The following is a 15,000-nucleotide window of genomic DNA, read 5'->3' on the forward strand; positions in this document are numbered from 1 at the left end:
CTGGGAATCGAACTCACGACCTCTTGCACCAAGGCCGTGCACTAACCGACTGTGCCATGCTCGCTCCTTAAAGGTTATGGGTTGAAATGAATATTAAGCAGACGAACAAAAGGAAGGAAGAAATGAAGAGAATGGAATGTATGAACATACGAGTGAACAAAAAAATGAATGAAGTAAAGACAAAATGAGTAAACAATTGATTGATAAATGAATTATTATAAGTGAGCATATGAATAAACCAATGAAGAAACAAAAACCTAAGGAAAGCATCACACCCAATTTTGACATCCAACACAAAGTATCGCATTAAGTCTAAGCATTGCTATCTATTTCCAACAACAAGATAAAGGTAAACATTAGCATTATTTTTAGGTTAGGGTAAAGGCAGCAGTTTATCCTTCCTTAAGGAGTATCATGTATTAATTATTGTACAAAAAATGGTAGTCTTTACACTTGGCTGTTAAGTAAGACTTAAGAGGGGCTACGTTTTACTTAACCAAAAATGCATGTGGAAAGGCCTACGGTAAGTAAAATCTCAAGTTATTTTACTTTGCATCTGATGCAAGTGTGAAAACTGAAACGATGCAAGAAAGAGATAAGTGACTTGAAAGCCACCCTTACGGCCGACTTGCGGTTTCTTGAAATGCGCCAGGAGGTCCAAACATGTCAATCACATCATACCATTGCGCTTAGGTTTACTTGACGTATTTGCATTATTTGTGTGTAACGCGTTACAAAAGAAAAAATTACTTGCCTTGAGATTTTCCTAAGTTTACTTGCGATCTAGTGTAAAGACTACCAATAGCTTATTTGAAGAGTTGGTGTGTAGTAGTATCACTGAGTATTTCTATCCTCGGTTTGTATTTTGACTTGCCCTAGTGGGCTCGTCAAAATACAGCACAACTCGTAAAAATACTCAGCAACACATAGACATGTGATGTTGTAGTTGGGGAATAGAGAAAGGGGACACTTCGCAATGTTTCTTGAAAATCTGCATGCAATTTTTCATATATTACATGCATTTCTGCACATATCTGAATATTTAATGTCAAGATCCCACAAGGGTTGGATTATGATTGATTAGAGAAGATCATTTCAGAAAATTTTTCGTGATAATATTAGGGAGCTTACGCAAGGACAACGACGCGGCCAACAAGAACGTCGTCTAAAAATATTATTTCCCGCTCTTGCAATAATTTCGTTGTAACCCCAAGTCGTTGGGAATAGAAAGTGTGCATCAACATTGCAAGAATAAAATTGGCATGAACAGTGTCACAGTGGTTGCTTGGGAAAAAAATATTAAAATGTTTCGTCAGGTTCTCACGTCCTCTACACAGCATCAAATTTGGTCAATTCACGCCATTGTCAGGACAAGGACAGCAAAGAAATGTACCAAAATGCAAAACACGCCTTCAGGGTATGCAGGGCTATTGTTTTTGCTCATTAACAGGGCTCAAAGTTAATGACCAAATAGTCGCACATGCAACAAAATTTTTGGTTGCGTGCCTAAAAAATCATGTGTGATCGCACTTGTGCACCTTAAAAGCTCAAATACAGAGCGACTGAATTGCCTCTCTGCTTTCTCACCTGACTATACTTGTATACTCCGAGTGGTAAGTCATGAAACAGAATCTTCAATCAACAGATATAAAGATATATACAACAAAATCTGACCCTAAATAATTAAGTTACATTATTTTTCTTTTATCGGTGTGTGTTTATTTGCCATAAGTTTTCTCAACGAATTCCCCCAACACCAGTGAGGTCCATTTTTCCTGTTGATGTTTCATTCCATCCCATACTCTTCTGTTTCGTTACATGCAAATAAATGAATAAAGCACATTCTTATTGCGCATGTCAAAGGTTTGTGATAGTGGAAGGTCCATTCTCGTCACCAGAGCCTCGGATCGTCCCAAGGCTCTGGGGAACTCTATGTAGGAGATCATGCGCCACAGAGTTCTTATAGCCAAAATTTGGCTATTTGAACCTTACGGCGCATGCTCACTCCTCGTGAATGGACCAATTGGAGATGCTCTTGATTGTTCTCCACGAAAACCAATGAGAAGACACTTTGTTTTAGGGTTCCCCAGAGCTCCTCTCTCCCTCAGTCAAGAGAAGAGCTCTGGGGTCGAGATTGTGGAAGGTCAAGAGAGGGTCAACAATATGAGCCTTTTTCTTCAAGGTAAGAAAATTGTTAAAAAGGTGAATTATATCCCAGTTAAGTCATCACGCCTGTATTGTCTTGTATTCAATAATTTTCTGTTAAAGAGCTAGCCTTCACATTCTACAAAAGCGAGTAAATCTGCCTCGAATGATACTACGTCACTAAATCAGTCCACGATAAAGCTAAAGAGGATAAGCCAACGAGCAAGAAAAAATATATATGCAAATTTCAACGAGCAGAGTTATATGAATTCGAGTAGTTAGAGTGGGATTCAGAGAAAGAATTGATGCGCTGCAGATACTGTAAAGCTTTCCCCGTGCATTCATCTTCATCCTTAGTCAATGGTTCCCTGCTAGCAGAGGCCTCTTTTCATTTGCGTTCACTGGGCTGACGAGTGCAAGAAAAGAGGCCTCAACCATGCGTCCGAACTCATTGCGTTGAGCATGTGCGGCCGTTACTTAGCGACCGAACTCTCACGTGATGCTTCATGTTGTGTAGGGGCTAGGTCACGCTGTTTTAGGTAATTTTGTTTAATTTTGTTAATTATGAGCTCTAAACGTCAAATTGGCAGAGCAAGAGTCTTTCATTTGCAAAATCATGGCCACATAACAACTGAGAATGATTTTCCAGCTGTGTAAATGACATTTTGATATAGACTGATATAAATTTGAAAAAAGGTGGGCCGACGTTTTTCAAATTATTATTTTGTCCAAATTCAATCCTCTCCAGTTTTGTCCATCCATGCCCCTTCTTGGCTTCCCTGTGTTTTGTTCGAGTTCTTCTATAGTTTTGAACAGTTATTTTGATATTTTAGTTAATTCTATGACCATTCGATAAGTGCTGAAAGTGCCTAAAATTGCGTGACCTAGCCCCTTTAACAACAGCTGAATTACTGTAAGGGAATGCGCGGGACACAGCAGGTTCAAGTCACAGTCAGCAGACATATCACGTGGCATGCAGGTTGAAGAGTCCTGTCCACAACAGTTGGACAAAAGCAAGTTTCGAGCCATGGCAGATGTCTCTTTTCCTGTACAATGCAAAACGAAAAGAAACCTCTCCTATCAGGGAAAGTCAATGGGTGCAAGAACTTTAAACGTGAGACACTTATTACTTTATAAAATGAATGGAGTTGACATCCGTCCAACCTACGACAATAACGTCAAATGCAAAGAATTTATTTCAGTCTGCCATTTGCGTGAGCATAAAGTCTGATCTTAGTGGCATGATAAAATCATCAAAGTGCACGTCTATTGCCAAGTATGAAGTTGTGTATCTATTCTGGTTTTCAAGTATATTTTCTTTGGTTACATGTGTACACTGAAAAGGAAATACATGTTGAAAACTTTCCTGTTATCTGGAATGTAACATGCTGATAACATGTGATAATAGTTTGTTGTTGAAATTGAGAAGTCAAGTTGGTTTAAAAACCACAACAATTTATTGCTGTCTCAAATGAAAAGTAAGTCAGCCTTAGTTAAAACAACAAACACAGGATCAAAATAAAATACAAAAAACTGAAAATGACGTAACAATGTCTTAAGTTCTGCTTTTCTGTTGGAACATACTGGTGCTCCCAGTATTTTAAGCTGTGCTCCTAACATTTTCTGCTGTGTGCCTAAAATTTTGGCAGTGTGCCTAGAAATATACACTTGGTGGCACAAGTACTCCCAAAGCCAAAACAAACTTTGAGCTCTCATTAAACCCATTGTTTTCTGGCTTTCTCGTAGCCATCATCGTCATCCTTGTGTAAGCTCCCTACTGATCTTCTATTTTTATCTTAACTTCTTTCCATATATACCTTTTCTATCCTTTCCTGACTCCAGTCTGTTTCATTGTGAAAGTAACCAAGGGAGATTTTATCTCCAACAATTTTGTTTGCTGAAAACAAGAAACAAAAAAGCAGAATATCAGCTAATTAAATCCCACAAAACTTTCATTTGGTTACATTTGGTTTACGTTCAGAAAGTACTCAATACATACACCTGTACGTTGTAGTTACATTTTTCCTTGGTTAAAAGTTTTTTGAAAGTGGTTTGTTTTTTACTTTCCTTTGTTTCAGATTATGTTAATGTCTATGCAACACATGAAAGTAAAAAAAAAAAACTATTTTGAATAATTTTAACTGCAACACATACCATCTTCATGATACTGATAAATTCCTTTTCCAAAACACACTTCATAGGTCCACCAACCTTTATTCTGAAATAAAAATAAAAATCACATTTAGATACCTGGAGAAAAATGTTCTTTTAAACTAACATTCTTTGATTTTGTCCCCCACCACCATCCCCATCCAGGGGTTTCAATAAAACCTGAAGTTGGCAGTTGATTTGAGTAAAGTAACCTACTGTTGTCATTGTCAAGAAGAATTTTATGGTGCATTCGATTGACCATATTCCAGAAGAGAGGTTATAAATCCTTCATTTTCACAGAGATTCAAATTAAATTCGTCAAGCACCTACTAAAATGCTTTAGAAAACAGTCCTAAGAAAATACGCGCGCTGATTGGTAAAAAACCGTGTTTCTAAATCTCGATGGAGACACAGAACTAGCACGAGCTGTTGACGTAGTGATGGCGTGAGCAAAGAGAATTTACATTTTGATAATTAAAGTTAACAAGTTGTTTTCCTTTTTCTCGTCGCGTAGTTTTCTAAAAGAAATAGAAAACATGTACTCTGTTCCGTGTTTCTATCGAGTTATAGAACCACGAGTGAAAGTTTGGGAGAACAAGAAATGCTGTGGGAACACAAGCCGCAGGCGAGTGTTTCCACAGCTTTTTCGAGTTCTCTCAAACTTTCACGATAGAAACACGGTACATGTTTTCTATTTCTTAAATTTTAAACATATCTTTATTATCCATGTTGTGTCAAAATGTGAAACATACTGTTTTAAATCATCACTTCCCGTATTCTTATTCCAGAATAGGGTCAATCGAATGCACCCTTAATCTTAGGTTTGAAAGAATCTGCCGATAAAGCGACCGACTTCTCGGAGTGAAGTTAAGCCAACGCTTTCATTGGCTGTAAACACATATTGAAACCATGGCCCACCTTAACTAGACTGATGAGTTGAATTTCCTACCTAATAATATACATGAAAAAATTACTTGATTCTGAGTGGCTGAGAGCATTGCAGTTCAAGTGTAACAAGTGCTAAAAAATGTAACACCAGTGGAAATTACACAGTGAGATTCTGGATTATGATTGGCTAATAAACAATAGGGTTTGGTCAGAACCAATCAAATATTTAGTTTTCAAATCAAGCACGCATCCAGCATGGTGCAATCTTTCTCTGATAATTGCATGATACACATGCGTTTCTTCTGCTTAACCATGCATCTCAAATTTTTTCATGTATATTATCAAAAGTAATCATATGATTTTTCTCATGCAATTTGGAATAAATAAGCACTTGTAAATTTTTTCAAATACTACAAATTAAAATTTTGGTTGTCTTTGAAAAAATTACGTACAAGTGCTTATTTATTCCAAATTGCACTTGAAATCATGTGATAACCTATAGATAAAAGATATTATTATTATTATTATTATTATTAAGCCAGTCGGATGACAAAACATAGCAACTCCAGCCAATTATTAATACAATATTAATTAAAGCAAACTTACATTGTACAAACATTTTTTCTTCAATGGTTCTAGAAGCAGTGGAATTTCCTCTTGAGATGAGATATTATTTTCTTCCTTCTCTTTCTCTAAATTACTTAAGTCTGGTAAAATGCACTGATATTGCTGGCCATGCTTTGAAGATAACAAGACTGTGTTATCAACATCTGAGCTCTGTAATAAAGACACACAAGACATACATAGATAAAACCAAAAGTAGGTGGTAAGAGACTAGCTGGAGAACATGAAAATCGACTGGTCTGGTGGAAATGGAAAAAAGAGACCCATGGTTTGCAAGGTGGGTATCATTAATTTTCTTTTCTAAGGGAAAGACAAATAGTCATACTTTCAATTATTTCACTGGTCTGATAACTACAAAACCCTCAATATTCAAGAATGTTCCTCTTATCTAGAGACAATTATTCTATCTGCCGAGTCACTTATACTAACTGGTGACTTCAATTTTCATGTGGATGTAGCTGATGAACCTGAGGCAAGAGTTTTCCTGGATCTACTCACGTCAATGGGACTTAAACAACATGTGACTGTATCAACCCACATCAGCAGCCATACTCTCGATCTAGTGATCACGCGAGATTACGACCCCATCATCGGGAGTGCTCCAGTGGCTGACCGATATCTTTATGATCACTCATCAGTACTGTGCTTTCTTAATACAACGAGGCCTAGACACGAGACGAAGGAGATCTGTATATCAGCAATTGAAGGCCATAGATTTTGATGCATTGCGCCTGGATCTGGAGGAATCGGATCTCTGTTCAAGTGATTACAGGGATCTAAATGAAGTGACATCTATTTATCAATCAACACATGGCATGCACCATTGAAGAAGGTTAAAGTTTGTAGACAGCGAGTGCCCAGGTTTGGGCTAGATGGGTGGCCGAGAGGAAGTGGCCCAGGACAAAATCCCAGCACAATTTGAGTGCCTTCCAAGACGCGCAAAATAAAGCAACTTGTGTTATGAATAAAACATGCTGTAAGTTTTACACTGATCTCATAGCCAAGAACAGCACAGACCAATGGAAATTGTTCCACATTACTAAGTCGCTACTGCGTGAGCCGTCTGAAGTATTATTTCCAAAGCATATATACCCAGCTGATCTTGAGAATAGCTTTGTAGACGATCCGAGCCCTTCATTGGTGTCAGAGGCTGGAGAAAGGGATTGCACTGCTTTGGATGGCTTCATGGGTGCTACCTTTGCAGACTTTTAAGCGGTAAAAAAAGAACAGGTTGCTGACCTCATAAGGAGTGCTACTAAAAAATCGTGGCCCCTGGATCCAATGCCCACCTCGGTGGTTCTCTGGTTCATTGATGTATTGCTGCCAGTTATTACTGACATGATTAAATATAGTTAAATGAAATTTAACATAGTTAACGACTAGGAGCTAGTCTGGTCAGTAGTGTTTTGCAGGCGGTTGTTAGTGTCTTGGCCGTCTGGTAGCGTTGTTCAGCGTTTTGGTGCGTTCTGTAGCGTTTGTTATAGTTACATGGTTCACGACCGGGAGCTAGTCCGGTCAGTAGCGCCTTACAGGCGTTTTATGCGTTTTTGTAGCATTTGCAGCACTCTTTAGGTTGTGGGAGCCCTGGGGCTGACATGGTTCAGCAGTATTCCTGCTTAGTGCATGCGTTGTTGTCCAATGTGCTTGCAGCATGTTTGTTGCTCTGTTGGCCTGGCGTTGTGAGTCAGATCAGGAGTTTAGTGGTTCTCGGCGTTCCCTCCCTATCCCCCCCTTTTTTTTTTTGTGTGTGCTGTTCTTTTTTTTTTGTATTCCTTTTTTTTTGTGTTCTTTTTTTTTGTATTCCTTTTTTTTTGTGTGTGTTGTTCTTTTTTTTGTATTCCTTTTTTTTGTATTTTATTTCTTTCTTTATTTATTTATTTATTTTTGTTTCCACTGAGCTATCTGGCTTAAGTGTGATGGGTGCCTTAGGGGGGCCTGGCGCGGGGGGCTCGTGGCTTGGCTGCGGGTTGGGCAGGCCAGTCGGGTGTTCTAGCGCCTTGGGGATGTGACTTCGGTTTCAGCCCCCAGGCTTCCTGGGCACCTACCCTCCACTGGCGACGCAGGCGTTAACTTGTCATTTGAATCAAGCAAATTTGCACTCGCCTGAAAGGAGCCATTAGTATGACCATTGGTGAAAAACAGTGGTCTCGAGATTACGTTTAAGAACTTTTGCCCAGTTAGCAGTTGCCTCTAAATTATCAGAAAAGGCGGCAGCTATCTAACTCACCGATCATATGACAGCTAATGGCTTGCATATGCAGTTCCAATCCGCATATAAACAACATCATAGCACAGAGTCGGCGTTGCTAAAGGTGAAAAATGACATTCTCCTTAATATGCAGGCACAAAAGGTAATTCTTTCAGTGCTCCTTGATCTTAGCGCTGCATTCAACACAGTTTGGAAAGAGACCCTGCTGAGTCATCTGAATCGTTGAGGTTTGGAGTGGATGGAAAAGCACTTGACTGGTTTGTGTCATATTTGGCAGATCGGTCACGATGCGTTGTCGTGAATGGAGGTGTTTCATCTACCTTTCCCCTGAAGCAAGGGGTTCCACAAGGGAGCTGTCTTGGCCCTATCCTTTTTCCCGTATACACAAGTAAGCTATTTGACAAGCATTCATTGCTATGCTGATGAGTCACAGTTGTGTCCCAGGTGACGATGAGATCGCGCTTAATGCTATGTGTGACTGCATTAAAGAACTAAAGGATTGGATGATCAGGGATCAGTTAAAGCTGAATGACGACAACACTGAATTTTTACTTATAGGCACCAAACAGCAGCTTGAGAATGTTAATTTTAGTAGTATCACTGTTGGTAATGCACTCATAGAAGCTAAATTTGAAGTTAGGAATCTTGAGTCATGGTTTGACTCTCATCTTAACAAGTCTATCCATATTAGTAAGCTTTGTGCATCGGCCTTCTACCATCGAATAAAATATAGGTCGTATTCGTAAGATTTTAAGTTGAGATGCTACCAAAGCTCTCGTGTATGCGTTTGTCACATCACGTGTAGACTATTGCAACAGTCTTTTATATGGTCTGCCTGCCATACAAATCAACAAAGTACAATGTGTTTCAAATGCTGCTGCGAGGCTAGTAAGCCGCTTGTCATGTTACACCCTTTTTGCGCAAGCTGCACTGGTTACTGGTCAGACAGCCGAGAGCCGAGATCGCGCTTAATGCTATGTGTGACTGCATTAAAGAACTAAAGGATTGGATGATCAGGGATCAGTTAAAGCTGAATGACGACAACACTGAATTTTTACTTATAGGCACCAAACAGCAACTTGAGAATGTTAATTTTAGTAGTATCACTGTTGGTAATGCACTCATAGAAGCTAAATTTGAAGTTAGGAATCTTGAGTCATGGTTTGACTCTCATCTTAACAAGTCTATCCATATTAGTAAGCTTTGTGCATCGGCCTTCTACCATCGAATAAAATATAGGTCGTATTCGTAAGATTTTAAGTTGAGATGCTACCAAAGCTCTCGTGTATGCGTTTGTCACATCACGTGTAGACTATTGCAACAGTCTTTTATATGGTCTGCCTGCCATACAAATCAACAAAGTACAATGTGTTTCAAATGCTGCTGCGAGGCTAGTAAGCCGCTTGTCATGTTACACCCTTTTTGCGCAAGCTGCACTGGTTACTGGTCAGACAACCGAGAGCCGAGATTGCGCTTAATGCTATGTGTGACTGCATTAAAGAACTAAAGGATTAAATGATCAGGGATCAGTTAAAGCTGAATGACGACAACACTGAATTTTACTTATAGGCACCAAACAGCAGCTTGAGAATGTTAATTTAGTAGTATCACTGTTGGTAATGCACTCATAGAAGCTAAATTTGAAGTTAGGAATCTTGAGTCATGGTTTGACTCTCATCTTAACAAGTCTATCCATATTAGTAAGCTTTGTGCATCGGCCTTCTACCATCGAATAAAATATAGGTCGTATTCGTAAGATTTTAAGTTGAGATGCTACCAAAGCTCTCGTGTATGCGTTTGTCACATCACGTGTAGACTATTGCAACAGTCTTTTATATGGTCTGCCTGCCATACAAATCAACAAAGTACAATGTGTTTCAAATGCTGCTGCGAGGCTAGTAAGCCGCTTGTCATGTTACACCCTTTTTGCGCAAGCTGCACTGGTTACTGGTCAGACAGCCGAGAGCCGAGATCGCGCTTAATGCTATGTGTGACTGCATTAAAGAACTAAAGGATTAAATGATCAGGGATCAGTTAAAGCTGAATGACGACAACACTGAATTTTTACTTATAGGCACCAAACAGCAGCTTGAGAATGTTAATTTTAGTAGTATCACTGTTGGTAATGCACTCATAGAAGCTAAATTTGAAGTTAGGAATCTTGAGTCATGGTTTGACTCTAATCTTAACAAGTCTATCCATATTAGTAAGCTTTGTGCATCGGCCTTCTACCATCTAATATAATATAGGTTATATTCGTAAGATTCGTAAGTTGAGATGCTACCAAAGCTCTCGTGTATGCGTTTGTCACATCACGTGTAGACTATTGCAACAGTCTTTTATATGGTCTGCCTGCCATACAAATCAACAAAGTACAATGTGTTTCAAATGCTGCTGCGAGGCTAGTAAGCCGCTTGTCATGTTACACCCTTTTTGCGCAAGCTGCACTGGTTACTGGTCAGACAGCCGATTAATTAAAAGATTCTGCTCTTGACGTTCAAGACCATCCACGGGAAGTCGCCAGTTTATTTGCAAGAGCTTATTTCAGTTGAGATGAGATGCCAGGCGTGTATAGATTGTTCATCATCTTCTAATGGTCTAATACTTGAACCGCCATCTTTTCTAACTAGAGCCACCTTAGGCAATAGGTCATTTCAAGTAACCGCACCAAAATTGTGGAATGCTCTGCCGCATGAAATCCGCTCTATTTCTAGCATCAATACTTTCAAGCACCATCTTCAGACACACCTGTTTAGCAACGCTTTTTCTTTTTTGAATGAAATTAGATTTAGTTAAACATCTAACGATAAAAACAAGCAAAAAGAGTTTGACACAACGTTTCGATGACTCCATGTCATCATTTTCAAGTGAATAAGAATAAAGTTTGGCAACTTAATATATACTGTACGAGGCGATAAAACGTAAAATGTGCATGCAGAAAGTGACAAATTAAAGAAATAGTTTGTCACTTTCTACGTGCATATTTTACGTTTTATCGCCTCGTACGGTATATATTAAGTTGCCAAACTTTATTCTTTTTTCTTTTTCTTAAAGTTTATTTACTTTCCTTCTTAATCACATATACATTTTATTTTATATTGCATATTATATATCTTTTTAAATTTTCTCATATGTAAAGCGCATTTGATCATGTTGACATGGAAAATGCGCTATATAAGTTTTAAATTATTTTAGCATAAATACACAGGTTATTATACAAAATTGCGCGCTCTCATTGGCTCGCTATCTCGGATTATCAGCCGATAATCACTCCGACGGACAAAATGGCTGCCAGTAGTCGTTTTGCCACTGTAAGCAAAGATGATTTCGCGTTGAAATGTTTTTTTTTCTCTTTTTTGAAATAATCACCTGTGTATTTATACTAAAATAATTATTCGCCTCAGGCTCAGTGATTATCGGTGAATATTCACCGATAATCACTTCGCCTTCGGCGAATAATTGTTAAATATATCAAAACCAGGCTTAACTAAACGCAAAACAAAGTCCTAAATCTCGAAAACTCGGAAATTATCATTTCCTATCACATTTCTTGAAATAGGCTTGCTGGGGGATTGCAATTCTCAAACCAATCATTGTGAACCAAGTGTGAGCTGCAAACAAAGAAAGACCTTCAATTTTACATGCACTTAAATCCTTTTTGTCTTGCAAAATTCGTATTGTATAACGTACAGTGTGTGTTGTGTAAGGTTTCATTTATTAAACGCTATCAATGAAATTGTTATTAGTATTTCCTACCACTAGCTACGCATATTTAATCTTATGTGAAAAGTTAAAAATTTGCCTTCCTGCCTGCCTGCAGGTGCCCGCTCTCTTGTATGCAACAGCTGAACAAGGAAATGGGAGACGTTGCGTTACACAATTGGTGAAAAAAATGAAGTTAGAAAACTTACCTCTTTTAAAAGAACAGGCTCTTTCGAAATTTCAAATCCGTACTTCACATCGTATAGTTCCCCAAAATTAATATTTGAATGCACAAGTGAGACATAAACAGAAATGCTAAAAATAAATAACTCGTGTGTCGCTTCTACCCTGTTCACCATTTTGTTGTTTTAGTTCCCCCCCTTGGGCTCATGGGAAAAAAACTAGGTAGCCAAGCTCAAACATGGCGGACGAATGCAGTGCGTTTGCCCCACTGCTGCATCCAGTTTCCTTGCGCCAGCATATCCAGCATTGGTTAGCTGAGGACTCACCAAGTTTTGATTATGGTGGTTTTGTTGTTGGAGAGACTGAAGAAACTGCAATTTTGCTTTGCAAGTCCAGAGGTGTGTTAGCAGGGATACCTTTTTTCGACGCCATATTCGAAGAGTTAGGTTGCAAAGTAGAGTGGTTGTTTCCTGAAGGTGAGCAAATACAACCGGCGACTACAGTGGCAAAGGTCATCGGTAAAGTTAATAAGATCCTGCTTGGAGAAAGAGTGGCCTTAAACTGTATTACAAGAGCAAGTGGTGTTGCAACGAAGGCTAGAAATTTGGCGAAACTCAAAGAGGAGCGAAACTGGAACGGAGAAATAGCTGGGACTCGCAAGACAACGCCTGGATTTCGCATGGTAGAAAAATATGCGCTTCTCGTCGGTGGAGTCTCGACGCACCGATATGATTTATCGTCGATGATCATGCTCAAGGATAATCATATTTGGACCGCGGGAAGCGTGAAGCGCGCTGTTGGAGATGCGAGAAAAGTTGGCGGTTTTTCCATTAAGATAGAAGTTGAATGTCGTAGTATTGACGAAGCGAGAGAAGCGGCTACTGCAGGCGCTGATGTAGTGATGCTCGACAACTTTGAACCAGATGCACTTCACAAAACTGCTGCAGTCCTAAAGCAAGAATTTCCACATTTATTGATTGAAGGGAGTGGCGGAGTGAAGCTAGGTAATATAACGCAGTATTTTGGCCCTAACATCGATGTAATTTCGATGGGGTCACTCACACAAGGCTACGAGACTGTTAACTTTTCTCTCAAAGTTTTGAAGGAAGGGCATGACCCACTCAATCCATCTGTGACAATTTAATAAATTTCACCGGAAAACGAATGCTTTCTGAATTTTTGCGTAAAATGAAATTTCCCAGCTTTTTTCGCCAATGTACCAAACAAATATCCACATGAATGGATTTGCATAGATCAAATTGAACTCTCGATTAAAATTTAAACTGACGTTACTGCTTGCCCGACACAGCTTGACTGTAACCTGAAAGACAATATAACGACCGGCGAATCGAGATCCGCCCTTTGGAGGCTCAAAGGTAAAGACAATTTTTGCCAGGGAACAGACTAACCAATTCCGGAGTGGCGAGGTGTGGAGGGCTTGCCACGCTCCCCTGCTACTCGCGCGTACCATCTTCTGATCACTGATCGTTGGTTTCGTCAGCTCTGCGATCTTACTGGATGCCGAGGTTCTATGAGGCTTTAGAGATTGAACATCGAACGAAAGTCGAAAGAGAAGTTAAAACTGAACGTTACCTAAGATGTGGTCGCTGGCCTCTAGCTTGGAAAGCCACGAACTAACCAACGGAGTTAAGCTTGCTGCTGTTAACTAATATCATTTTTTAGATTTAAGTACGAAACCGACTTTTTTTAGTTTTAAGCTTCCGCATGGAGGTATCTAAATGCGCGTGCGTGGGAATGGAGAACTCGAACTCCACATCCACAGCTCGCTAATAGTAGTAAGAATAGGCCTTTTGCAAAAAAACGATCACATGGTACAAAATCCGCCAAGCTGGAGGGCATTGAAACAAAGAGACCTGAACCAGTCAAGCTTGACTTGCCTTCGTTTTAATGTCCCAGTAGGGGAATAATAATGAGCTTGCCCTCTAGCATGGCGGATTTTGTATTATGTGATCGTTTGTTGCAAAAGGCCTATTATCAATACACTTGTCTGAAACATCAATCCAGTTTATTCCGAGCAGTATTGACCAAGTGATTTTGTATTTCAGTAACTTTTTTCAGGACCGAGTCAAAACAAAGCACAAAAGCAATCGTCCTCTAAGGCAAGTACGTTTAGGGGCTATTGAGAACAACTCCAATAAGTCTCAGCATTTGTTGGTAGCGAAATATTTGACAAAGAACCAAAGAAAATGGGGCGATTGGCCAAAAGAAGAAATTTCAAATCAGGAACTGTCGACTGGGTCAAGGATCTTCTGGTTATTAGCAGAAGCAGGCGTTGTACTTCGTCTCAAATTTCTTTGAGCTGTTGACATTTTTGGGGATTTTCTCTTTTGCTGGATCTCTGGCAGTGTCGGCGGAAGATTGTCTAACAGTCCCTTGTAGATGTGACCATCCTGGCCTCGAATATCGACGGATTGAAAGTCTCTCTGGGGTACTAAGAAATCAAAATCGTCCCTGTTGAGTTGTAATCCTCGAACGATTGCTTGACTGTGAGGGTAGGTGAGAGTATGAATTCCTCCACAAGCTCTTGCTGTTACTTCAGCCAACTCCTGTAGATTGCGTGCTCCACTAATAAAAAAGAAAGCGAAAAGATGAGAAAGAACGTTTTGCATATAGTTCTGTCTTGAAATGAAAAAAATATAGGAGAACGTTTAGAATGCGTACGAATTTTCGTGTTGAAGACACCGCGCACGCGCATTAGATTCTTTGATTAATATCGTTTAAAAGGGAAAGCTCGCCGTTGTTCAGGTAATAGTATTCAAAAACAAAAGTCTCTATCAATGGGTCGCAGTATTTACTGTCCTCGAGATTTACAATTCTGAAAACGACAGAAATGTCGATGTTATGAGGATGAAAACTTTCTTTCCTTTAGGTGATTTCTTTTGGAAAGTAAACTATAATACGCTGAAGTTGGTCTCTTCACGTGCGAATCGTCGGCGGCATTTCCCCATCGACGCTGTGTTTACTCTTCGGAAACAAAACTCTTCGTAAAATCTGAGAGAGCCAGCTGCATGACTGCAATTTGCAAATCATATCACATAATGAAGCTACAAAAGCGATAGACAAAAAAACTCATGACA

General features: G+C 39.4%; 3 protein-coding genes across 5 annotated transcripts in view; 1 reads left to right on the plus strand and 2 right to left on the minus strand.

The window, feature by feature from the left end:
• LOC138044606 (DNA ligase 1-like) overlaps positions 1-12,101 on the minus strand; it is a 29,279-nt gene extending 17,178 nt beyond the window's left edge. For both annotated transcript variants that reach the window (XM_068891082.1, XM_068891088.1), the window contains exons 1-4: positions 11,929-12,101; positions 5,791-5,961; positions 4,300-4,363; positions 3,963-4,042 (exon numbers count right to left, since the gene is read on the minus strand). In XM_068891082.1, the coding sequence (XP_068747183.1) occupies positions 3,963-4,042; positions 4,300-4,363; positions 5,791-5,961; positions 11,929-12,078 (465 nt within the window). In that variant the 5' untranslated portion in view covers positions 12,079-12,101. The remainder of the gene's footprint in view (positions 1-3,962; positions 4,043-4,299; positions 4,364-5,790; positions 5,962-11,928) is intronic.
• Positions 12,102-12,133: 32 nt separating this feature from the next.
• Positions 12,134-14,516, plus strand: LOC138044518 (nicotinate-nucleotide pyrophosphorylase [carboxylating]-like). Of its 2 annotated transcripts, XM_068891014.1 has the most exons (2): positions 12,134-12,906; positions 13,969-14,516. In XM_068891014.1, the coding sequence occupies exons 1-2, from the start codon at positions 12,141-12,143 to the stop codon at positions 14,019-14,021; spliced, it is 819 nt and encodes a 272-aa protein (XP_068747115.1). In that variant the 5' UTR covers positions 12,134-12,140; the 3' UTR covers positions 14,022-14,516. The 2 variants fall into 2 exon arrangements, with proteins under 2 accessions (XP_068747115.1, XP_068747113.1); XM_068891012.1 differs by lacking the exon at positions 13,969-14,516 and having other exon boundaries at positions 12,141-13,063.
• LOC138015055 (glutamine-rich protein 2-like) overlaps positions 12,195-15,000 on the minus strand; it is an 8,602-nt gene continuing 5,796 nt past the window's right edge. Inside the window, exon 4 of the mRNA XM_068861959.1 lies at positions 12,195-14,488. Coding sequence (XP_068718060.1) covers positions 14,143-14,488 — 346 coding nt within the window. The 3' untranslated portion in view covers positions 12,195-14,142. The remainder of the gene's footprint in view (positions 14,489-15,000) is intronic.

Source organism: Montipora capricornis, chromosome 1 (assembly GCF_036669925.1).
Source record: "Montipora capricornis isolate CH-2021 chromosome 1, ASM3666992v2, whole genome shotgun sequence".
Taxonomy (NCBI): domain Eukaryota; kingdom Metazoa; phylum Cnidaria; class Anthozoa; order Scleractinia; family Acroporidae; genus Montipora; species Montipora capricornis.

Coding starts and splice junctions, on each gene's coding strand:
- LOC138044518 (XM_068891012.1), top strand. CDS start 12,141: ATGGCGGACGAATGCAGTGCGTTTGCCCCACTGCTGCATCCAGTTTCC.